General features: G+C 40.5%; 1 protein-coding gene across 2 annotated transcripts in view; it reads right to left on the bottom strand.

The window, feature by feature from the left end:
• The window catches only part of LOC131689976 (G protein-coupled receptor kinase 1), a 421810-nt gene that overhangs the window by 258044 nt on the left and 136561 nt on the right, over nt 1–27205 (bottom strand). For both annotated transcript variants that reach the window (XM_058975399.1, XM_058975398.1), the window contains exon 2: nt 441–517. In XM_058975399.1, coding sequence (XP_058831382.1) covers nt 441–504 — 64 coding nt within the window. In that variant the 5' untranslated portion in view covers nt 505–517. The remainder of the gene's footprint in view (nt 1–440; nt 518–27205) is intronic.

The raw sequence follows: 27205 nt of genomic DNA on the forward strand, positions 1-27205 counted from the left end.
GGTGAGTTAAACGACAGCAATTATGTGAAAAAATCACCCCAGAGGCAGGATTCGAACCTGCAACCCTTGGGACTCCGACTTAATGCATAAACCCTTATGTTATTCCAATAAATCAAATAGTTCACTTCGCTATCCTTACGCACAGATTGCCTTTCAAATAAGGTATTTCAATATGAATTTCGATATTATGTAGACATTGGCGCAATTTCCACACGGTTAACGTTATTTGGGAAATTTACCTTAACAAAATACTAAGCATTGATCAATACGCAATTTAAGGGATTCGCAAATAGTACTACGTAAGAACGAAGTGATCAGTTTTTCGGCTCCTTCTACGTGACGATGCCAGTATATTCCTGTTACCGTTGAAATTATCATTAAGGTAGTTGGTATCAGGAATAGTTCAAAATATTCAATAACCCGAACGGTTGTCTACTCACCTAGCACTTGGTTGAAGATTTTGTCGAAGTTCACCTCGTTCTCCTTTTCCAAGTATTTGTGCATCACACTTCGAACGCTGAAAATATATCAAAGCGAGAAGGAAGAATATTACTAAATTTGTTGAAAGTCAGTCGGGGGATTAATGCACCATTAATTTAAAACACAAACGACCTTGCATCACTAAACTATCGAAATGAGGCTAATATGACAACAGTTACTTCGATAAAATGTGCGTTGAATTTCCTCTTTAAATTACGACTCTAGCTAAATGGCGACCCTAGCGCGTTTTTGACTAATTAAAATATTCCTTTTTGCGTAGCTATCCTTCTTGAATTGAATAAATATGCCGAACAATGTTAACCGAGCTAAAGAACAAAATGGACACAATTGTGAGATGTTTTGTTCGCTGAAGTGTTATTCCGACGAAAGTTTTTGTAACGATGATTTGTTTTTATTATTTCACGCAAGAAAACTTCTCTTCTTCGAGAAGCCTAATCAAGACATCACAAAGTAAAATCAGGCTTCCCCGACTCACAGTTCACCGAAACGCTAGCCTGCACGCACATACTCACCGTCACCGTCTGCTGGATTGACGTCACCGAGTGTACGTTACGGTGACGGTCCGGCCAGCTTCTGTAGGTTACAAATTAAAACCCCTCTCAGCAATACGCTCCAAGCGTCACTTTGATTATTATGTACGAATAGTCAAAGCACCAGTGAGACTGGGATTCACACGATTCCAGCTTTTATCATCCTCAGTGGGACGACGACAGGTTTGCTCACTTCACTTCAAAAGCGTAGGCATCCTAGGGCTGGACCATCAATCAGCCAAGAGAGCCGGTGGTCGATCGGAACGAGGAAAAATGAAGTAATTCCAGATGCAGAGACGAGTGTTTTTCTTTGTTTTAGCTACTGATACCAAAATGGCAAAGGTTGGTTGCGTGGGTTCGGGGAAAACATCACGACTTCTACGAGATATCAAAACATCGACCAGGACCCGGCCGGGTGTAAAATTACCGCACAGCTAATCCTAGCTTTCTTTTGAAGGTAATTTGAAACCTGAACTCGTGTTTCATTTCTTTCGATAAGGTGTTGGTACAGCTCTCTTTAATAATAATGATGGAACAGAGAAAAATCGGCGAAAGATCATGCTAATGCAGTTAACTTTGAAAAATATATCAATAGAAATTGAGTCAAAAGCACCCCTAATAATTGAATTTCTGTTGAAAACAAAACGAAGCAAACGTGTGTCCTTTGCGGAAACCAAATTTTGTATCTAATGGCAAGCCATTTACAGCGACCCGATTACTGAAGTTGGACAAGAACAGTTTTTAGAAAAAAAAACTTCCAAATACAGGATAGCATTTCAATCGTCCGATACGAATTGTGATCGGTGGCTATTGTTATTCCGGATTTAAGGGTGACAATGGCCCACTTGTGCTTTTTTGCAGAGTCCAGTAGATACCCAGTCAAACCTGGGTCATTGTTATTGCGTGACAAGAGAGCAAGTAGAGATTATATCCTCCAAAAAAAAAACGACGACTTGTTGGCAATATCGTGAGGCAATGCGACGCACACTAGAATATCATACGATTTGAATATAACACACTTTAGTTAATACTGTTTCGGGTGTGCATACGTCGTTCATTGGCTATCGATATTTCTACTGTTAACCTGTCAACGAACTGGCACCAATAATTATAGTTTTTACTTTTCTTCATTCGCGTATATTTTGTTTTCAGCGCCACTTAATCAGCCATTTCGACCAGCAGAAAATCGTTACTCGCGGAAGCCTTCTCCGCATACAAGTCTAAGCTTTCTTTGCTCCATTATGTGCTGCAAGTTCGTTCGTGGGTGTTGGTACCGGTAACTCGTGTAGTCTAAGATTGATTCACGGTCTGCCAAAACTCTTTCTACAAGGGATCTTCTTGTGTAAATTCGATTTTATCTTCCAAACAAAGTTTCGTTACGAGACATTGATTGTTTATTAGGGTATTGAACCGTTAGCAATTGCATGATAGGCAGATGATGGTCGTTACCATTCCGCATGTTATCTGACTGTAGCGATGTCGAGTATATCGCGATGATTAGGATCTGTGTCATTTTGCACGTGCTCAGAATGGTCATACTGAAATTGTCGCCCGAAATTGTGATTCGTGTAGATCTGTTGTCTTCGTGAATACAGAGTTGAAGTCATCCAAAACTAGTAGCGGTACAGGTGTGTTCGGTACCTAATTGAAGAGGAATGTATATAGAAGTAGTGCAAAGGTTCTTTGATTTGAACTTAAAACGTAGAAAATAATGCACTTTTTAGTTTCTTCCCCGCCCGAATATCTCACTAATTCCCACATTTGTCGCACTGTTTCTAATTGCATCCACCGGCGGCTGTGTGGGTCACTTAAGGCAATTAAGGCAAGACGATTCTTTGTCCAGGTCGTATAAATATTTATTTAGGGATGATCCATAAATGACGTAGCATTTCTTGAGTGATTTTTAACACCCCCCTCCCCCATCGTAGCATTTCGTCACAAACCTCTAAATACCCCCTGGTAATTACGTAGCTTGACGGTAACTCTGCCCCCCCCCCTTTTCCCCGTAAATTTTTTAAAAATTCTATTCTATTCCCCTTTAAAAAAGCTACGTAGCATGACATGACCCCCTACCCCCCTGTCGTCACACATCATCACAAAATACAAAATTCCCCCCTCCTCCATATAATGCTACATCATTTATGGATGACCCCTTACTGGTCTTCGAGTTACTCGTACAGACAGTTCCTTAATTAATATTAATTCTATGTTTAAAGGTAGTCTTAGTAATGCTAAAATCATATTTGTCAGTTACATTATTAAAATTACGACAGCATACATTGAACGGATTGTTTTGAGAAAAAATATTGGATAAATAGAAAGTGAGCCATTGTCATCCTAAGCCCGAAATAACTGCAGCCTCCGATCACAACTCGTAACGGACGATTGCGATGCTGTCAGTTGTTGTAGAAAATGTTCTTAGCCAACCTCAGTGCTCGGGTCGCTGTAAATGGCTTGCTGTCAGATAAACAATTTGATTACCTCCGAAGACGCACGATTGCCTTGTTCTTGTTTCAAAGGAAATTCAAATGTAGTTGCAAACGTTTTCTCTTCACACAGAATTTCTATAATTTCAGTTGCTCTAGACAGGTTTAAACACCAGTAAATTTCAATATTTTTCGTGCTACTTGCATTTTGATGCCAAATTCGGACAATAAACGAAAATTTTATGCAAAATATAGAGAAAATTACAATTCAAAGAAGAGAAAGTAAAAATAGAAAACAGCAAAAAAAGCAATTTTGAAAAAATCCTTTTGAAAGAAGCAAATTATTTATTAAATTTTTGTTTTATCCCAAATAATGCAAATCAGTGCGTTCAGAGAAGTTATGAATTCCACAAGAGTCTTCTTCTAGTTACATAAATGTTTTTTGCAGGCATCCTATCAAGAAGACGTCATTGAAAGTTAGAAAAGTGTTGCCAATTGTTTGGTTTCTTTTATTTTATTATAGTGATTGTACTTATTTTATATAATTTATTAATTGTATTTTATTTATAATCCATTTTATTTATTTCATTTGTTTCAATTAATATTCTGGTAGCAGTTGAAAACCGAAAAATTGAACTTGCGCCTTTCGTTTTTTCCCCTATTTGCAGAGTGGGCAACTAATGCGCATCTTGTGTAGATTATAGCTGCTTTATTTACTTTGTTCATGTTGTTTTTCTATCAATTTTATTTATTTTTTTTATTGTATTTTATTTATTTTATTTGTTGATTTACTTATTTCAGTTATTTATTCTGGTTGCAGTTGAAAATCGAAATAGTGAACTTGCGCCTTTCGATTTTTCTTCTATTTTCATCGCGCGGAACTAAAGCGCAACTGGTGTAAATGATGCGCAAGTTGATTCTCTAACATCTACACAAGATGCGCATTAGTTGCCCACTCTGCAAATAGGGGAAAAAACGAAAGGCGCAAGTTCAATTTTTCGGTTTTCAACTGCTACCAGAATATTTAATTTACCTTATTTGTTTCATTAATTTTGTTTACTTTATTTATTTAATTTACTTTAATTATGTTGTTTATTTTGTTTGGTTTCTAACCTATTTTACAGATTTAGTTTTCATCTGTTGTAACTATTTTTTTAATTCTGTATATCTCATGAAATTAAATTTTCAACTCAATTTATATTCATTTCATTTCTTTTATTTATAACTAAAGCTATAAATAATTTCCTTGTTTTTTGTGTTTATTCCATTTATTACTGATTCCGTTAATTTTTTTAATTTTTCGTTCAGTTTTCTACAATTTCTGTCATTTTATCAATTTCTTTATTTCATTTATATTATTGTATATTTCATTCACTTCATTATATTTTATTTAAATATTTTGTTTGATTTAATTGTTTTTGTTTTGTTCTTTTTTATTTTTTCTATTTATTTGATTTTCTTTTAAATTCTATTCCTATTTATTTTAATGATTTTGTTTATTTTGTCTGGTTTGTTTATTAACTCCATTTCATATTTTTATTTTTTATTTATATTTTATTGTAATTAATTTATTTGTTATTTGTATCTCCCGAATTTTTTTTCCTGCAAACTATTTCATATTCATTTCATTTCTACTTTTTTCTTGGTTTTATTTATTTTAATGATCTTTTTAATTTTATTTTTTGTTCAGTTTTCTACAAGTCGCGCTTGACTTTTTTATTTCATTTATTTTTATTATATTATTTCAAATATTTTATTTACCTTAGTAATTTCTTTTTTAATATTTTTTTCGTTTAATTTGTTTAATTTATTATACCTAATTCTGCTTGATTCATAAGATTTTCCTTATTTATTCTGATATATTTTATTTATTTTATTTTTATTATACTGTTACAGTTTATGGCACAGGCACTGTTATCCCACTGTTATTGGTTGGTAAATGACTGGGCACTGCGTAATTTTGACCCTGTGCTTCGCCACAGTGGTCCTTAGCCTCTTGTCCAGTAACGCCTATCCCTGCCTCCCCGCGGTGCCAGCTGGGGTACGAGTAACCATAGGAAAGATCGGGTAACCAACCCCGGTGGGACCATGGTCGTATGCTGACAGGGAAGGGGGGCTTCTCTTTTCGGAGGGTGAATCCATCCGAGCGTCTGTTCCCATGTTAGGGGCGGCTCAAAACAGCGTCTGTTCTCCACGTTAGGAGCGGCTAATGTATCGTCATCGTGTCAGCGTGGGACTCTAAACAGAGCTAATACGATGGACCTCCGGCGAGACAGGTGGTTGGGGAAGGCCCAACAAGCCACCCTGGAAAACTAACCGTTACGAACAATGCAGAAGAAAATACGAATCGGCACTATCGGCAAAGACCTACGCGACGAAATAAGGACTACGATTAGAAACTCGGAACATGGATCTGCAGGTCACTCTGCTTTCCAGCTTTCGACAGGATAATCTACGACGAACTCCAACCAGGTAATTTTGAAGTCGTAGCACTGCAGGAACTTTGCTTGACGGGACAAAAGGTATGGAAAAGCGGCTGGCACCACCAACAAGCTGGGAACCGGCTTTGTAGTGCCTAGTAGGATGCGTCAACGCGTGATTGGATGGACTCTGATCAACGCAATGATGTGTCAGTTGAGGATCAAAACCCGTTTCTTCAACTAGAGCATCATCAACGTACCCTGCCTACACGATGTGAGACCCGACGACGAGAAGGAAGCGTTCTATGCGAAGCTGGAGGAGGTGTACGACGGCTGTTCGCAGCGAAACGTGAAAATCGTCATCGGTGATATGAACGCTCAGGTAGGACGGGAGGTAATGTTAAGACAGGTAATCGGGCCAAACAGCTTGCATACCGTATCGAATGACCAACGATGCGTGAACTTCGCAGCCTCGTACCTACTGCAGTGCGAATATAGATTCGGACCATTACCTAGTTGCAGTATGCATGCGCTCAAAACTCTCGACGGCGTACAACACTCGTCGTAGTCGGACGCCAAGGCCCAACATCGCGCAACTTCGGGACGCCGGGGTTGCCCACGACTACGCACAGCATCTGGAAGCAGCATTACGCACGGAAGAACAGCTGGGCGCAGCTACTCTTGAAGATGGCTAGAGGAAGATCCGTTCCGCCATAGGAAGTACTGCTAAAGCGGCACTAGGTACAGCGATTCCGAATCGAGGAAACGACTGGTTCGATGACGAATGTAAGCAGTTAATAGAGGAGAAGAATGCAGCACGGGCGAGGATGCTGCAGCATGGAACGAGACAGAATGTGGAGCGGAACGGAAGTTCTACGAGAAGCTGAAGAGTTCGCGCAAAGGCTATGTTCCGGAAGCCGATATGTGCAGAGACTTAGACGGCAACCTGCTTACGAAAGAGTGTGAGGTGATTGAGAGGTGGAAGCAGAGCCTCAACGGTGAAGCAGCAGAGGACGAAGGCGGTATAACAACGGATCTTGGAGCACGCACAGAGGACGATAGGCAGCCGGCCACTGATCTCCAAGAAGTCAAAGAGGAGATCGGTCGGATGAAAAACAACAAAGCTGCCGATGTAGATCAACTACCCAGCGAGTTATTAAAATACGGTGGTAAAACACTGGCTAAAGCGCTGCATTGAGTAATCGCCAAAAATTGGGAGGAGGAGACTCTTCCGGAGGAGTGGATGGAGGGTGTCGTTTGCCCAATCTACAAAAAAGAGTGACAAGTTGGATTGCTGCAACTACTGCGCGATCACACTACTTAGCGCCGACTACAAGGTCCTCTCCCAAATTCTTTGCCGCCGATTGTCACCATTTGCAAGGGAGTTCGTGAGGCACTACCAAGCAGGATTCATGGGTTCCCGCGCCACCACGGACCAAATATTCGCGATTCGGCAGGTTCTCCGGAAGTGCCGCGAATACAACGAGCCCAACGTGATAAGCTAACACGATTAGTCAAAGCGACACTCTCGAATCCCTTTGAATCTCGAAGAGGGCTACGGCAAAGTGATGGTCTATCGTGCCTGCTGTTCAACGTTGCGTTAGAAGGTGTAATAAGGAGAGCGGGGATAGACACGAGTGACACGATCTTCAGGAAGTCCGTCCAGCGTCGCCGACGACGTTGACATAATGGCACGGAGCTTTGAGGCGATGTCGGAAATGTACATCAGACAGAAGGCTGAAGCCAGCAGGATTGGACTTGCCATCAACGTTTCGAAGACAAAATATATGAGAGGAAGAGGTTCTAGAGACGATAATGTGGACCTCCCATCCCGAGTTCGGATTGACGGTGACGAAATCGAGATTCGACGAATTCGTGTATTTGGGCGCACTGGTAACCGCGGACAACGATACCAGCAGAGAAATTCAGAGACGGATCTTGGCGCGAAATCGTGCCTACTTTGGACTCCGGTCGAACAAAATTCGCCGCCGCACCATGTTGATTATCTACAAGACGCTTATTAGACCGGTGGTCCACTACAGTCACGAGACCTGGACTATGCTCGTGGAGGACCAACGCACCCTTAGAGTTTTCGAACGAAAGATGTTGCTTACCATCTATGGTGGCGTGTAGATGGAAGACGGCAAGTGCCGCAGGCGAATGAACCATGAGTTGCATCAGCTGGTGGAAGAGCCATCCATCGCGCATACCGCAAAAATAGGATGTTTGCGGTGGGCTGGACACGTCGTAATAATGTCGGACAACGACCCGGTGAAGATGGTTCTTGAGGGCGACCCTACAGGAACAAGAAGACGAGGCGTACAGCGAGCACGGTGGATCGACCAGATAGAGGACGACCTGCGGACCCTTCGAAGACTGCGAGGCTGGCGACAAGCAGCAATGGGCCGAGTGGAGTGGAGACGGCTTCTGCATACAGTAAGAGACAACAAGGCTCTAGCCTGAACGGTAAGGTAAGTACTGTTATCTCCACAGTCGATTTGTCGGTTCCACGAAAAACGCGAAATTCCTCCCCGAGCAGAACGTGGGTTAAGGAGTAGATAATTTCGGAACGAGATAGAACCCGTGCTATCGTGGCTTGTTCACTTTTATAATTGCCCTTTTCTCTTCCCTGCTTTTTGACAGCCCCTATCATCACTGCTTCAATCTTATCTAGATGATACCCGTCAAATATTCTAGCCGCTACACAGACATTCCGTAACAATACATTTTATATAGTTTTTTTTTATTTTATTCATTCAATTTAGTTTTATTTTTTTTTTCGATAGTATCCAATGGGAAAAACTGATCGCAATGGTGAGTAAATTAATTGATATAATTTAGGTTTGTTCAAGAAAGGTTCAAACTTATACAACAAGCAACAACAAACTTAAGCGAGTTTAAAATTGTTTCACAATATTTCGCAATTTTGAAAAAATCTTTTCGAAAAAAAGCAATTTGTTATTGAAATGTTCGATTTAACTCAAATATGGCATTTAAATTTCGAAAATGTTTTCGCGCATATCGCTCAGAAATACTTCAAAGGACATTTTCTACATACAATGAATTTGTTGTTTAGATTTATTCTAAGATTTTGCAGCTTCTAGCAGAAAGAAGGTGGCTGAATTGTAAGCGTTTGAAACCTAACCTCTTCTCGTTACATACAATTTTTCTTGAATTCGCAAAGTGCACCACCATATCGAAAACAAAGACGTAGTCCTACGTCAAAAGAGTTCATTTGTTTGAATACAGCAGCTTACGCACATGTCGCGACTAGACTGTCAAAAGCTAACCTAACTTTTCTCTAACAATCAATTCAAGTTGCAACGCACAGCCAGACACCGAGGCTCTCCACGAATTGATGATCTCATCTCCAATCCATCACTCAAGCTAATCACCGTCTCTACGCTGGAAACAAAAACAAAAATCGAAAATAGAAAAATCATGGCAATCAATTGTCTCTTCTCCGAATTCCATTGTTCCGCCATCAGCCGTAATGGGGTTTTGCGTTCGACGCGGGGCGACACGACTGTGCGAAACGAGCAAAAAAAGTTCGCAGATAGGAATTACCAATCAGATTGCCCCCACCCAACCAACGGCACTCTGGCAGCTTGACCGCAGAATGCTGTATCATTCGCCGTGCCAGCCGCCCACAGTGAGACCAATCCAAAAACGGTGGGACAAAACCTATGTGAGGCCTTAGCTGTCATTTTAGAGCCAACTTTTTAAATAGAATATTTTATGGTTGGACTAAAGTAGAGTACCCGAGCAAAAAAAATATTCAAAAAAATTTTTTAGTGTCGATGTCTTCAACAAAGTTGTAGAATATTATGTTTTGAATAACTTCTTCTAACATATCACAGACATCAGGCCACATTTTTGAGGCAAAATTGTTGTTTTTTATAATAATGACCTAAAATCAGTTTTTCGACTTTTCCATGCTGAAAACCTTAAATAATTAAATATGTTCTACAAACTTGCAGGTATCACTAAAATACAACTTTTTGTTTAAGGAACTAATAACGTAAAATCAATGACTTATAAAACTATTTTTCGTATAAATTTGATCTATTGTCATCAAAGATTTTTGGTTTTTTGTGCACTTTTGTGCAGCCAAACTTTGGCTATTCGGTTTATAACGTAAAATGTGTGTATATTATTTTTAATTTATATACATTATTAACTATTACCAACATATTATATTTTACACGCACCTACCAGCATGTAGAATATGTTAAGTTGATCAATTACGGGTACAATATGGAAAAGAAAAAAATGAGGTTAAACTGACAGAGGACAACGATTTCGACTCAAAAAATAAATCTACAGTATGTATATGGTATTTAGAACAAAATTGTTCCAACAACAACTTTGCTGAAGACCTCAAACATTCAAACAAAATTTGATTTTTTTAGTTCGGAATTTCTACTTTAGTTTTACCAATAAGGATAGTTCTACAAGTTCATAAAAGTAGAACAATGCCTATTTTAGGCCTTTGATATTATAGAACCTAGGTGTATTTGGAAAAATATTCACAATATAATTCTATCATTTCTATTTTTTAGATGGTTGAGGACTTCAGCAAAGTTGTCAAATATTGTATTTGGAACAATTTTGTAAAAAAAACTTTATAAAATACTACATACATACTGTACATTTATTTTTGAGCCGAAATCGTTGCCCTTCGGCAGTTCAACCTAAAAAAAAATTTTCGCTCTTCCATATTTTAACAGTAATTTATCAACTCAATGTGTTATACATGCTGGAAGATGCGTGTAATAATAATAGCTAATAATGTATATAAATTAAAAATAATATAAACACATTTTACGTTATAAACCGTCGTACATGAATAGTCGACCAAACAATGCGTCCAACTATATCCTGTTTCTATGTAATATAAAATTTATTCTAGGAATAATAGAGTATCGGAATAGCCAAAGTTTGGCTGCACAAAAGTGCACAAAAAACAGAAATCTTTGATGAAAATAGATCAAATTTATATGAAAAATAGTTTTAGAAGTCAAAATATTGATTTTACGTTAATAGTTCCTTAAACAAAAAGTTGTATTTTAGTGATACCTGCAAGTTTGTAGAACATATTTAATTAATTAATTAAGGTTTTCAGCATGGAAAAGTCGAAAAACTGATTTTTAGGTCATAATTATAAAAAACAACAATTTTGCCTAAAAAATGTGGTCTGATGTCTGTGGTATGTTAGAAGCAGTTATTCAAAACATAATATTCTACAACTTTGTCGAAGACATCGACCCTCTAAAAAAATGTTTGAAATTTTTTTTTGCTCGGGTATTCTACTTTAGTCCAACCAAAAAATATTCTATTTAAAAAGTTGCATATGCTACGAAGAAATGCTGACTCTAAAATGACATCTAAGGCCTCAAATAGATTTTGTTCCACCTTTTTGGATTGGTCTCACTGTGCCTCCGTATCAGACCGCAGGAGAGATCCGGAGCAACGGTTCCTGGGGGTGCGCGACGTTTGGCATAAATACGTTAGGCATAATGGACGATTGGCAAAATGTACGTTAGGCATAATGGACGATAGGCATAATTCACAAAAATATATAAATAATCGCAATCTTTATTACAGAGATTTCAACCTTACGTTTGTTTTTTCGGGTTAGAAAAAAAATACGCTTTGCTATACCATACCTTTGCATAACTCTAGTGAAGGACTCCAAAATGAAAAATACCATGCGAGATATTTAACCCTTACAAGTGTAGAGCTTTTTTCTATTTTTCTGTAGACGAAAAGAAGAAAATATCCCTTCAATTTTGATACAAGCCAATTTTTAGCCTTTTAGTTGTATTACCAATACAGTACAGCATCCAAATATTAAAAAAAGCAAAATAATGAACAGACTGTTGTAACTGCATTTAATTGGCAAGGGACTGGAAGGTGAAGTATATTTTTCAATATTAAGAGCCATAGCACACAAGTGAGAGCAAGGAGTTGAAGATCGGTTCCGACAGCATGAAATACAAAGTTACTTTACGCTCGTCCGGACATACCGCAGACTCAGGTGATTCGCATTTCTAATGCCAAAAGATCCTGACTCCTGCGGTAGCAGACAAAGGATTAAGCCGCCGCAAAACTTTAAGCTTGCTGGTATGGCTCTTTCCACGCTTTTCTTAACATTCTTCCTTCAACTCTTTGCTCTTCCTTTAGTACTATGGCTCTTAATATTGAAGAATATACTTCACCTTCCAGTCCCTTGCTAATTAAATGCCAATAGAACATTTAACAAATCTACTGAAGATTGTGAACGAAAAAAAATGGGAAAAAATAATGAACAGACATTAAGTTTTGGATCCAATGGAAACTGGCAGTGTTATGTACAGGATCCACATTAGGCTACGGAACGGAGTACAGGAATAAACACTCTCTCACATCAAAAAGTTTCCGTAGTTCTATTTGTGATGGCCTCGAGAATACAGTCACTGTGCTTAGGATAATCAATATAGAACCAGAAATATTCGTACATTCGTTGAATGAATAATAAAATGCATCATTCTTTCTTTCATGAGCTGTTCTTCTAGGCTATATATTTTCTTCTTGGACAATTACACCTTACATGCATGAAGAACTAATCTAAGTTGATCCTTACATGACCAATTTTTATAGCGTTCACCGGGTTCAAGAAACACGAAAAATTCGCTTTGAAAGATGATTCTTTCGCAGTGCTGGAAGCTGCTTAATATTTACCTTCCGGTGCTCAACACAATTCTCCTAGAAAATTTTCAATATTCTACATGCTAGGAAATGCGCTTAGCAGTTTCAATAATAATGGAAAATAATGAAGATAAATAAAAATTTAATTTATCAACGCCAACTGTCAATATCTCGGGTGGTATTTCTCCAGCAAAGTTATATCAGACTTATAGCAATAACTTCAGTTCCAAGTTTTAATAGTCCCAGTCACTGGTCTTCCTTGTTTTTGTGAGTAAATTCTACCTAAATCAAAGGTTTTAGCAGTTTAGAAACGTTGTGTTTACAAACAACATGGGCATGAAGTGGTTGATGTGCTTTATTCATACCTTAATACAAAATAGACTGATTTTAAACAAGAGTATTTAGCCTATTTTAGAGATATGCAATTTGTTCATTCGTTCAGAATCTTTCATTTGAGTGAAGATTTCTTGAGGGATATGTAATAAAATAAAATGTTGATTTTATTAGCTTCCAGAGTAATTGAAAAAAATCTCAAACATTTGCGCTCTTACCACCCGAGGCTGTCCCCACCAAAAAGTTATTTCCTTAAAGGATACTTCAATATGATAATTTATGCCTAACGTCCATTATGTCAATCGTCCATTATGTCTAACGTCCATTATGCCTAAGGTATATTATGCCTATCGTCCATTATACCAAACGTCATTATGCCTAACGTATGTATGCCAAACGTCCGTATGCCTAAAGTATTTATGCCTAATGGGCTGCACCCGGTTTCTGGGCCGGTTCCGGTGCGGGATTTCGGTAATCGATATTGTTGCCGGCTCATCATGGTAAATTATGCGATTTGTGACCCGAATTGATTTCTGATGCTTTCATCTTGCCATTCTTTAGTTTGTTTTTTCCTGTCGCTACGATATGGACAATCCCGGTATTCTAGGTGAACCATTTTCTGTGGGACTTAGCCTCATGGCTATCAAAAGAATGGTAGTACCCTCACATAGTAACGGGGGGGGGGATGTCGAAGTTCTTGTGAACATCCTCATCGGATAACACCAGGAAATCGAAACGGATGACTTTCGGAATTGAATCGTCTCTTGGTTGGGACTTGATTGCTTCTTGTTGTTGCCATCCTCTTGCTGCTATGATGTTGATGGCGAAATATATGTTAGAGCTACGAATTTTTCAACAGTTGAAAAACTAATCACAATTATATGTAAATAAGTGAACAATTTTGTAATTAACTTAAATATAGAATTTACGTTTCGGCTTCGTCTCATCAGAATCCGACACTAACTTAGTGGTAGGACTAAGCTAGCGCCGGATTAACGCTAGCTCCATAAAAAAACGGAGACGCAATTTGTGGTCCTGAATATCAAGCGTGATGTCTCGCAAGAAAAGAAGCTATTTTTAAGGTGATGAGAATTAATGAAATCGAAACAATGCAAGATGCACCATTATAGATTTCTCCTCAGTGGACAACAGTTTTGGTAAAAACTATTTATCTCCATTAAAGAGAAATTTGTTTAAATTGTTCGTGTTTGACAACAAAACCTATAACTGAATTAGTTATGAAATTTGCGTTTCGACTTCGTCTCATAATTTTTTACCTAGTTTTAATCCGGCGCTAGCTTTGTCCTGTCACTAAGCTAGTGTCGGATTCGAATGAGATGAAATCGTAACGCAAATTCCATAACTAATTTAGTTATAGGTTTTGTGCTATTCACCTGCAATGGTGGATTTAAACAATTTTCTCTTTAATGGAGAAAAATAGTTTCTGCCAAAATTGTTGTCCACTAAGGAGAAATACAGCATAGTGAATTTTGTAATTATTAATTCATCCCTCAGAATGGCACTAAAATCGAATGAAAATCGCGTAAAGTATAACCGCCGGCGATACCTTCTAATTTCGTGCCCCTATACTTAAAGAAAAAGTAGCACCCATGAAGAATAAAAAAGCCACAACTCACGAAAGATTGCCACCTTTAGTCGCAGCTAATGGCACGTCAAAACGCAATTTTCACTTGCCTCCTACGAGTAACTTTTTTCTTTCACTCGCACGCTGTCTCGACGTACGGCGGAAAAAGATTTCCCCGTCATCAAAAAAAAACATCAGATACCATCTCTATTCACAAACGAACCCACGGAAGAAAGAGATGAAAAAAATGAGAGCAAGGAAATCCTGGTGGTTCATTTGTGCCAGGCGTAGAATGGCTACGCGACTGTCATCGCTTGTGTGGAAATGGATTTTTTTCCGTAGAATGGGAATTGGCTGCTACTCTTATTTCGCCTTCGAGGACAATAAATGTTTTAGTACCTGACAGATGAGTAACTGACAGATGAGTGGAAAGCGCATACATATTGGATGCATTATTGCTGGGTATTTTAGTCCACTAAAAATGTTTTAACTTGAGCACTAATTCTACGACCTGTCACGTCCGGGTTGGTTTTGTACTTGCAGTTCCACACTTGCAATACACAGAAAGAAGATTACTCCCTTCTTTTTGTTACCTAAAGTAGTCTTGTGAAATTGATTGGCGGTTTTTTCCCAGAAATGTCCTACTGGAGCTGTAGAGCTAGGTTCTCGGTAGGGCTCCCCGTCAGAATCACGCACTACAATTGCAGACGAGACAGGCAATGGCGCCCACTAAAAGACTGCTTTGGGCCAATTGCAGCAGGCCGGCCGTGATTCTAAATGTGATATTCATTGTACGGTACATATGTGCGGACGTAGAGACTTCGCAATCGCGTGTATCATCGCGAACGGCTCGAGCATTTGTACGTTAGCGTGTTCAATCACATGTGTGTTTATACACTACCAGTCAAAAGTTTACATTTACCCAACAATGTTAATGTAATATTCAAAAGGTTATGGTTTTCTTCATTCATTGTCATTAATTATTATTATTTATTATTATTTTTCCACTCATTTTCCTACGATAGACACATAATACATGTACTTTTACTTTTCACTTTTCAATAATGAGATGATAATCTCCGAATTAGGTCAATTTGAATAGATATTTTTGGTGACAGTTACGATTTTCAATATAAAAATCTTTCTATTTACCTTTTAATGAAGGAAAATATAAAAAAAACAATTTGGAATATAATTTTTGGAGTGAGCTATCGCAGCACTAAGATGCTACATGTATTATGTACTCGACGCATCGAAAGAATACAACCTGTCATAACAAGTTAGTTTGTGATATACGCTTCACCCAAAGGTGTCAAATCCCCTTCATAATACACTCTGACCAGTAGCCTGTAGCAACATGATATAGTAAAGACGCACGTGTTTGACAAAGTCTACCGAGAAACCCACTCAATTATGTAAAAAATTTAAAAAAAAAAGCAAGTGAACTTAAACTTTTGACTGGTAGTGTATATCGCGTGTGCTAACGTGTATGTAACTTAGCGTGCATGAATTCTTTTTTATAACCCTGTGACTTTCGGAGGAGGTAATGATTTCCGGACGGGACCGATTCATGATCGCGCGAACACGGACGTTTGTAGGTTCGCGTTTGAAACTTCTTAAGTGCTAAAACGTTCACCATTTTACCGGGGTGTTATCAAGCTTGCGCGATCGCGGGCGTAGGTGTGCGTTGTTGATCGCGAAGGGCTTAAGCGTTTGTATGTTAACGTGTTTGTCGCGTGTGTTCGCGTGCATGCGACTTTGCGTGTACAAAACTGGATTTTGTAACTATGTGGCCATTCATATATCAGCGTGAGTTCTTGGATGGTCACACGGACTGTCATTCTGATGTTTGGTTTTCAATGTACAATTCACATTCTGACAGGGAGTGAGTTACCCCATATCACTAGAGTCCCCGGTTGTGTCGCCATGGAACGTGTTGTCCAGTGGATATGAAAGCTTTAATTTTTAAATTGATCCAATTGAAGGCATGGACCTAGTCTGCTGATACCAAGGATAGAAACTTCCGGAAGTGACCGATTCATGATCGTGCGAGTGCGGGAGCTTTTAGGTTCACGCTTGAGACCGCGTTTGAAAATTTATATGTGCTAACACGCTCATCTTATCACCGGGATGTTATTTATGCGAGATCGCGGGTGTAGGTGCCGTGGATGATCGTGAGGGGCTCAAGTATTTGTATGTTACGGGTTTGATCGAGTGGGAAAACATGACAACATGGACGTAGACACGAGAGAAGGCAGATCGTTGTAGTGGACAACGCAGCTAGTGATTCTCCACCAAGAAAAAGAATATCAACACTAGAGTGGAAGAAAAAAAGTTTTTCGTACGATAGTGCCACAACCAGATGTTTCAAATTAAATTAACAATGTAAAATATATCGAAGATAGTGGTAATAGTTGTTTATTGCATTGAGTATTATTTAATTAAACTTTTTTTTCATGCTAAGTTAGTTTGTAATATTCCGCACTATGGTCGGAAAGCACTAAAAATTACCATTTACGAGTGTCCCAACCAAATTTTTTTCTACAATAAATGCACTCATTATTTTGAATAAAAACTTTCATTTGACTATATTGAAGTCACATCACATTTCTTTGGACTGATCAAACTATTCTTTTGTTTGTTTTATGTTTATTTGACCAGCTTTGGAACCAATGCACAAGGGCATTCAATGTGCGCCGAGAATACGCATGGTCTTGTCTGGGTGGAATGATGACAGTTGAATCATGTATGAGGATTGATGATTGAATTCGCGAGAAGGATCAAAAAGCACTTACCAATTTGCGTGAAGAACAAATGTTTTATTGTCATATTCATTTAATTTTGTTTCATTAAGTCATATTCACTATTTTAATTATTTTCATTGTATTTAAAACTCTCACGTACGTTTGAGTAATTCATTCACTATATTATTAATTGCCATATCAACCATATTCCATTACGGGCATGGTAGCATTATAGTTGGTATTTTTAGTAAAAGACAAAAACCGAGGTGTCATCTATCAGGGATGCTCGGCAGCTGGCTGCTAGGAGCAAAAAAACACATGATATCACTTCTGAGAGTTTCAAAGATCGTATCAAGGTGAATCGAGATTTGTGTAACTCTTCACCTCATCCTGCTTACAGGAACTCCTTCTTTTGGCAAAGGTGGAGATGAAGAGGCAAGCACGATCTGCATAATAACGTTTGTTACACTAACATTCACTTCCTTTCGCGATAACTGTAGGGCCAGGGACTGTGGCCGGCGCTGTTATTGGTCTTGCAAAATATAGAAACGTGTCGAAACGTGCACATTCAGAACAGATTCTCGAAGCAACTTCGTTTGTTCTGGTTAATCACGGACTATCAACTACGAATTGTACGGTCATCATGCTCAAGCTCATTTTGATATCATGGTGGTACCAGTTTATATATAAAATTGCTGTACGGCCGCACTCTTCAACAGTTAGGTAACTCCGGAATCGGAACTCCGATCGACAAAAAAATCAATAGCATCTGTGTAATGGTAATGTTTTACCTTTTATTTGGGACTAAGCTTGTGCAAATCGGTCCAGCAATCTCCGAGAAACAGAGGCGAAATTTTTGCCACATACACACATACAAACACACAGCTTTTCAGGATTAGGTTGACGATTTGGACGTTAAATAAGTGGTAAAAACAATAACAAATAAATAAATCTAAAATCATGATCGGATATATTTTATCAGTAGAGACTACCTTTCCTTTCCCCGTTCGCTGGAGCCACCTATGCATGTACAGATGTGTATGCGCTACTAAAGTCCGTGCTGTTCCCTGGAGACCGGCCGAAGTTACACATGCACCGCTCGAACCTGGGTGAGACGGTCATGAAATATTACATATTTATTATGGTAACTAACTTGCAACCAATCCGTACCGTCGGTCGTCGTTTTCATCTCCGTGGCCATCTAACCGTACGTACATAGTCCATGTAGCCAGCTAACCAAGCGGTACCAACCGGTAGCTGAAGCAAAATGTCCCGAAACCGGCTGGTTGCTTATGCTTACTATACATTCATTGGGCACGACGGTCGGTTATATACCGGGGCATCAGTTTCTAGTTCCGCTCCGTACGGCAAACGGTTTATTTGTCTGCAACTGAGGAACTGAGTCTGGAAACAACTCGATATAACAGACACACGGACACGTACACACAATACCGGCAGGCAGTTATATATTTACGATACCGAGTTAAATGTATAACTTGTTGCCGCGCTCCCATCGCAATCGATTTCTGATGGGAATTTCAAATCGGAGTGAGAGGGTTCAAAATGGTTCAGTTCCTATACGTATCCTACTCAACCGATTGAAACTAATATTAAATAAATTCAAAAATATTTAATAAAAGCTAGCTCTTGATGGTTTGATAGGACACCCCAAGTGCCTATTTCGAATGCTACACAAAGTGAATTGAAGCGAGGTTCTTAAGCAGTTTGAGCACGGTTATTGGTACGGAGAATTAAAAAAAAAATGTGATGCCAAATTTTAAACTAATGTTATTTTCCAAAAAAAGAGCTTAAAGCAACAAGTGCAAATACGCTCTTTTGAATCCTACGAAATTCTGAAGTTGTCGATTGTAGCACTATTTTTCAATCGAATTTCAATCTACGAAGAAGCAGTAAAATCAATTATTTAAAAATGAGTAAGGCCATTACCGGGCAGCTCGTACTTAATTCAAATATGAATCACTTCGGATAAACCTACTCAGACACAACAATGCGTACTTCCCCGCATGTTTAGCATCGAATTGGCCAGGGTACTAGTTGCGTAGTTTAATACTGCACAAACAAAGCAAAAATCAGTTCAAAGTGTTGTCTACTCGATTTGCGTTACCGAAGACTGCCGCATTTAACCAATCAACGGTCAACTTATGTCTAAGCAACAAACCCTAATAGAAATACATTCCAATTGCACAATATGATACTATGCAGAATCGTAGCGCATTTATAACCTTTCTCCTACCCAACGGCTACAAAAACGGCCCTCCCCTGGGGAATGCGAGTTTTATGAGCAAGCTCCCAAGCGACGGAGAGTCCCTTCCAAGGTGAAATGGGCATGACGAGGAAGTTTAGAGCTCCGCACAGCTTTTCCCTGGTCGAGAGGAGGTAGGAAATCGGCCACCACCGAGCCCCAATAAAATTCGATGAACCGACAACAGGTTACGGCAATATAACATTGTCAAAGGCAGATTTTTTGATCCTGTATTATTTTCGTGGTTTGTCCCGTCAACAACTCTCCTGTGGTGGGGGTGGTTACTTTTCTGTGCGCTTGTCGTAAAATTTAATTCGATTTGAATTATGTAATCATGTCTGTCGGCTGCAGAACTGGCGGTGCTCTGTTGCGGTGGTGTAGCATCGAGTTGAACGTTTGGCGTATGGCAAAGTTGGGACGAATACACTACACTATGCTATAATTCTCTGAAGTGGAGAAAAATTTTGGTAAAAACTGGAGAAAATTGTTTAAAATCATTTTTGCGCATAAAGAGCACTAAACTAAACTAGTTATGGAATTTGCATTTCGACTTCGTCTCATCAGAATCCATCACTTACTTAGTGACAAGACCAAGCTAGAGCCGGATTGACGCTAGCTCTAAGAAACCAACACACTATTTGTGTACCGTAGTCCTGCGTGATGTCCCGCAAGAAAAGGAGTTCTGATTGAGCTGATGAGAATTACTGAAATCGAAACGTGCATATTGCCTTAGCTTGCGAAGCCGAATCAAATTTCAATTTCATTAATTTTCATCACCTCAATCCGGACTCCTTTTCTTGCGGGACATCACGCGGGACTACGGGTTTGCTCAGAAACACAAAGAGTTTTTTCGTTTTTTGGAGCTAGCGTCAATCCGACGATAGCTTAGTCTTGGGGACCAGTCATAAGTTACGTAACGCAAAAATTGCCTTAAATTGACTCCCCTTCCCTCCATGTACCAAATTGTCACAAATTTCTGTATCCCCCCCTCTCCTATTACGTAACAAATTCCTCGAAAAATGTTTTTTTTGTTAAGTAAAAACATGTTACGTAACGAACTAGCTTACTCCCTCTCAACCCTATGTCATAACTTGTCGTACCCCCCACCCCCCTAAAAGCGTTACGTAATTTATGAATGATCCCTTGTCACTAAGTTAGTGTTCGAATTCTGATGAGACGAAGTCGAAACGCAAATTCCATAACTAATTCCTAATGCACTAGCTTACAAACTTTGAAATATATAACAAACGGAATATTCACTTCTCATCCGACGTTTCGGCGGCACGTAGTGCGCATTTTTTAAGCTTGATTTCTTGAAAAAGGCGCAATACATGCCGCCGAAACTGCGGATGAACAGTAAATAATCCGTTTGTTAAATATTTCTAAGACTGCAAGCCGAACATAACCTATAAAAAGAAGCCCACCAACAGTTGTTAGTTTTTCTCACCAACTAGTTTACAAAAATAAAAAAGGCGCGAGAAAAAATATTTTCTTAGCTAATTTTAAATCGCTGAGTACGAAAATATTATTAATTCCTTTTTTCAAAGAAGCCTTTTTGGACGAAACGATTTTTACTTCCTTTGGGTCAACATATATATTATATTTCCTGATTATACATCATATTAACATGATTCAATCTGTTCCACAATATTCCGCCACGTCACTCGGTCAGTTGCTGCTTGTCTCCCACCTCTCAGGTGCCCGATACTCGCCAGGTTCTGCTCCTCTTGGTCCAGCCACCTCTCCGTCTTGTACCTGCCGGGTTGGAGGTGGAAACCAACTTGGTGGGGTTGTTGTCCGGCATCCCCATAATATGCCCCGCCCACTATACCCTTCCAGCTTGAGCTACTTTCCGGAAACTTGGCTCACCATAGAGTCGCGCAAGTGCGTAATTCATCCATCCCCTCCACACGCCATCCTCCTGCACACCACCGAAGATCGATCTCAGCACCCTTCTTTCGAAGACTTCGAGTGCTTGCAGATCCTCCTCGAGCATTGTCCACGTTTCGTGTCCGTAGAGAACCACCGGTCTAATCAGTGTGTTGTACATGGCGCATTTCGTGCGGTGGTGAAGCTTCCTGGATCTCAAAGTTTTGTGGAGCCCATAGTAAGCACGACTTCCAGAGATAATATGCCTTCTGATCTCCCGGATGGTGTTATTGTCCGCATTCACCAATCAGCCTAGATAGATGAACTCGACAACCACCTCGAACTCGTCGCCGTCAATCGTAATACTACTGCCCAAGCGTTCCCTATCGCGATCGGTTCCGCCAGCCAGCATGTACTTCGTCTTAGACACATTTATCTTCAGTCGTGCTGCTTCGCGCTTCAGTCCGGTATACAGATCTGCTACCGTCTTCTTGTTTCTACCGATTATGTCCACGTCGTCAGCGAAGCACACGAACTGTCCGGACCTCGTGTGAAAATCGTGCCTCGCATGTTAAACCCCACTCTTCGCATTACACCTTCCAGCGCTATATTACACAGCAGGCAGAACAGCCCATCGCCTTGTCTTAGTCCCCTACGCGTTTCAAACGGACTCGAGAGGCCGCCCGAAATTTTAACACAACACCTTACACCATCCATCGTAGCCTTAATCAGTCTTGCCAGCTTCCCAGGGAAGCCGTTCTCGTCCATCATTTTCCATAGCTCTACACGGTCCACCGTGTCATATGCGGCTTTAAAGTCGATGAACAGGTGATGTGTCGGGACCTGGTATTCACGGCATTTTTGGAGGATTTGCCGTATAGTAAAGATTTGGTCGTTTGTTGATCTGCCGTTGATGATAACTCCCGACAAATCAATTTACCAGCGGTGATAGGCGCCGGAACAGAATCTGGGATAGCACTTTGTAAGCGGCATTTGTCACTGTGATCGCTCTGTAGTTTTCACAGTCCAATTTGTCGCCTTTCTTGTATATCGGGGTGATGACCCCTGCCTTCCACTCCTCCAGTAGCTGCTCTCTGTCCCAGATTCTTTCGATTATTCGGTGCGTGCTTTCCGTCAGTTTCTCCGGACCCACCTTCAAGAGTTCCACTCCTAGATCATCCTTACCAGCTGCCTTGTTGTTCTTGAGCTGTTGAATAGCCTCGTTAACCTCATTCATAGTGGGCGCCGGTACATCCCCGTCAGCTGCGACACTGACATAATCGTCCTCTTCGAACGCCCGATTATCGGCCTGCGCACCATTCAGATGTTTATGGTAGTACTGCCCCCACCTTTCGACCACCTCACGGTCGTCTGTCAAGATGCCACCTTCCTTGTCTCTACACATTTCGGCCCGCGGCACAAAACCGTTGCGAGAGTCATTCAGCTTCTTGAAAAACGCCCGCGTTTCCTGAGAGCGATACAGCAGCTCCATCTCCTCTCCCTCAGACTCTTCCAGGCGGCGCTTTTTGTGCTGAAAAAGATGAGTCTGCTGTTTTCGCTTCCGTCGATATGACTCCACGTTCCGACGAGTGGCTTGAAACAACATCGCTGCATGTGCTGCATTCTTCTCGTCCAATATTTAGTCCTGGTTCAGCAGTCCTCAAGGGGAGCATCGATGAGCTCCTCCTCCGGTGGCAGCGCTGCTTCAAGATGCTGCGCGTACGTTGTCGCGACGTTGGTTTCCCTCAGTCGGTCCAGGTTATACCGCGGCGGGCGCCGGTATCTTACACTGTTCACTACGGATAGTTTTGGACGCAGTTTAACCATCACCAGATAGTGGTCCGAGTCGATGTTAGCGCCCCGATAGGTCCTTACGTCGATAATGTCCGAGAAGTGCCGTCCATCAATCAGAACAAGACCAATTTGCGTCTCAGTTTGTTGCGGCGATCTCCAGGTGTATCGGTGCAGGAGGCGGTGCTGGAAGAAGGGGCTCCTTATGGCCATGTTCTTGGAGGTGGCGAAATCGATTAGTCTTAAGCCGTTCTCGTTCGTCTGCTGGTGGACGCTGAAGCTTCCAATTTAGGTCAACATCTCGTGAGAAAATCATCCAATCAAAACAGTCAATAAACATTTCAGACACCAAAAACGACCTAAAACAAAAAATAGCTTTAAAATGATCAAAAATAAGTGTGTGTGTTTAACTTTGTTTGCTTGAAACCTTAGTAACATTTTATTACTCATTTTTGAAAAGAGCGGATCACCTATCAAATTATTATCTGCTATGTCTATCTGATATTTTACAAGACATTGCCAAATAACTGCAACGGGCACAAAAAACAGGCTTTTCAAAAAAAATCCCCAAAAAGTGTTCTTTGAAAAAGAAAAATGTCGAGTAACATTTCGTTAAAAAATTTACAATTGGCTTATTATTCTACAAAAAGAAAACACACAGGATATACATCTTCAGCATGACTGAAGAAATTTTTCCTGTTCCTGGAACGAATTTTAGATCTGCAGGATGGTCGATCGATCGGTGAAATTTTTCACCGGTTGATGTGTAGCCGCACCAAGCAAACGACTCCTAGCCTGTTCTTTACGTAAGATGCTCTTTCACACTGTACGCCTCTTGCTGTAACTGTTGCTTTGTTTCGGTAGCGTAACCAGCACTTTTGTGGTTGTTTTATTGACCATCTCGTATAGCTAGTAAATAGTAGATAGGTAAAAATTGAAAATTCTGAAACTTACGAGAAAACCACAAAAAATATCACTATGATATATTTATTCTTAATAAAGAAAAAAATAGGTAAAAGCTACCTTCATTAGTTCTACCTATATATTCCTTGTTTTGACGTGAGTCTTTTTTTTTCTTTTTCATCGTGGAACTGTGATGATGTCATCACATAATCCCAACAGCATCGTGATCACTACCGCCGCCTCCAATTCCTCCTAATTGACCTATCGCGACTGAGTTAGGTAAGGGGGCAAATAGTGATAATAAATATCTCAAGCCTTAAGTGCAGTCTACTGGACCTAAAAATAGATAACGAGAGAGATTTGGCCCGATCGATGAGAGGGAGAGGTGACGATCTGCTTATAGGAGACATTGGGGGTCGATAGCTCAATTAGGAGGAATTGAAGGCTGCGGCGGTGATCACGATACTGTTGGGATTATGTGATGACATCATCACACTTCCTCGATGGCGAAGTGGTTAACGCACCCAACTAGAGACTGGGAGATTGCAGGTTCGATTCCTGCTTGAGGACATATCTTTTCTCGGTGTTTCAATAAAAAGGTGAATTTTCACCGCTTCTTTATTCTCAACGTTCCGGTCATTCTTTTTCTGTCTGTTTTCCAGAGAAGGCGCCTGAACCGACAGAGGTCTGCCCCTATTAATCCCAAACATAAGACACTCATTTCTCAGATCTGTGAACGTATCAAGGCCTGAACCACCATATACACCATATAAGGCTCTCACATCGGGAAATAGGATGTACCAGACAGGATTCCGCCGAAATTCGGACTATGGTATGGTAGTTCAAAATCGTTGTGGACGAGGAAGAGGTTTCGGACACGTGATTCGCTACACTTGGTACAAAAAATACCATCTAAGTTTGATTGATTCAATAATGTGGTACCTATACGGGACAAAAATATTGAACGTGTAAGGCCCGGTTGTTGTTTACATCATCCCGTAATATTATTGTATTTCTAGCGCTTGGCTGATTCTTCGAGTGTGTACTGTAAATTTTTGTCATCAGAATATAACTGCACCACGAAGGACTGTGGAGTACAGACAATTTGTGCAGTTAATTTCTTCATTCGACTGATGTGCTTTCTGCTGCCAGTTAGTGCAACAACGAGAGTATTTTCCGCTTTGTTGCTGTTAGTGCTATTGCGTCTGTGATATATCATTTGTTTACTATCCCGCTGTGCTATGGCTTGTAAGAAGTGCCTTAAAGTGGTTTCGGATTCGGATCGCATTTTCTGCCGGGGCTACTGCGGTGCTTTTTTCATACGGTTTGTGTGGGAGTCGATTCTCCTCTATTGGAACAGCTTTACCAAAACAGGAAAAACGTCTTCTGGATGTGCGATGAGTGTGCGGAGCTCTTTTCGAACAAGCTTTTTCGCAACATTACCAGATGCTCAGGCCAGGAAGCAGTAGTTGTTCCCGATGCAATATCTATCTATCTATCTATCTATATATATAAAAGTCAATGTTTGTATGTATATGATTTATAGGCTCCCAAACGGCTTAACCGATTGCCGTAAAAATTCGTACATAGTAGGCATTTGTTATGGAGCGTGTTTGTGTGCTATTGGTTGGGGATTATCTACCCGCCAGATGGCGCTTCGGAAAAATTGTATTTTCCTCATATTTCGTTGAAAGTCGCAGCAACGCGCGATGGGTATTAGCTAGTACGCTATAAAAGAGGACATCTCAAAGTTGAGCTCCGCGATCGCCAAACTTACAATCAAGGTAAATGCGCAACCGATTTCAACATCCATCGCAACTCCTGGCAACATTTGGTCACCAATTAATCAAGATCGAGCTAAATCAAACACTCCAAAACGGCGCCGTGGTGAAGATGGAAATTCGATAGGCACGCCATGCAACCAGGGTACCAAACTTATAACCGGTTCCGCACCGTTTATTGCGGCTCGTAACAATGATAATCTGTTTTGGCTGTATATGTCTGCCTTCGATCCAAAAACTTCTATCGAACAAGTCGAGGCTTTGGCTCGTGAGTGTCTGGGAGCAGATACTTCGACTAAGATAGTGAAACTCATCCCGAAAAATGTCGATGTTTCTTCGCTCAATTTTGTATCCTTCAAAGTGGGAGTAAGCATGGATCTGAAAAGCACAGCTCTTTGCTGTGAAACATGGCCCGAAGGAATTTTCTTTCGCGAATTCCAAGATACGCGTGCAAAAAACGCGAAGCGTTTCGCACCAGTAACCCTACCGACGAGCATACCTCATCCGCAAGTCAACTCATCGCCGCCACCAATTCTACAATGATCCGGGTATCCAGATCACAAAGCATTACGGAAGACCCCTTTCCACCCAGTACAGAAAAGTCAACCATTGGTTACCCCAGTCGCATCAGTCCCAATCCTGTACCTGGGGCTGGAACGGGGTCTTCCAAGTAACACCCGCAGGCAAGTACGCAATGTTTCATAACTATTCTCTGCCTGAAAATCATCGTGCTTTCAGAGAGATCGCTCACGCCGTACACAGCAGCAATTTTAATTACACTGCTTTGGACGTGCACACAACTGGAAAGGGCTATCATCAGAAAAGCTCTGCACAACGCTACTCGGATGCCTACTGCATCGCCACAGTCGAACCAACCATTCCGTCTCCGCTAAGTCGTCCCGTTACCGTGGTTTCTACTGGTGATCTGGTAGCTGAGCTGTCCAACTCCCAAGTGAGCTCCTCCGAAGCATGCGCTTCGTTGGCTTTTGCACGTTCCAGCCTGCCGCCTGAAAGATTGGACAGAACTCATTCGGTCGTCGGTCCTACAACCAACAGTAGTGCCTGCACTTCGTCACAGCTTCCATCGACATCGTCTTTGCAAAAAAAAGTATTTTCAGTATACTATCAAAACGTAAGAGGGATGCGGACGAAGACGAATAAATTTAACCTGGCAACATCCTCAAGCGATTACGATATCATTGCTCTTACCGAGATCTGGTTGCGAGGCGATGTGTGCAATGCAGAGCTCTCATCGGACTACACAATATATCGCTGCGACCGAAACCAGAACACCAGCCAGCTTCAACGTGGTGGAGGTGTACTGATCGGAATTAAAACCAATCTTCTGTCAACAATGGTACCGTTCCCC

The sequence above is a fragment of the Topomyia yanbarensis genome, chromosome 3 (genome assembly GCF_030247195.1).
Source record: "Topomyia yanbarensis strain Yona2022 chromosome 3, ASM3024719v1, whole genome shotgun sequence".
Classification (NCBI taxonomy): domain Eukaryota; kingdom Metazoa; phylum Arthropoda; class Insecta; order Diptera; family Culicidae; genus Topomyia; species Topomyia yanbarensis.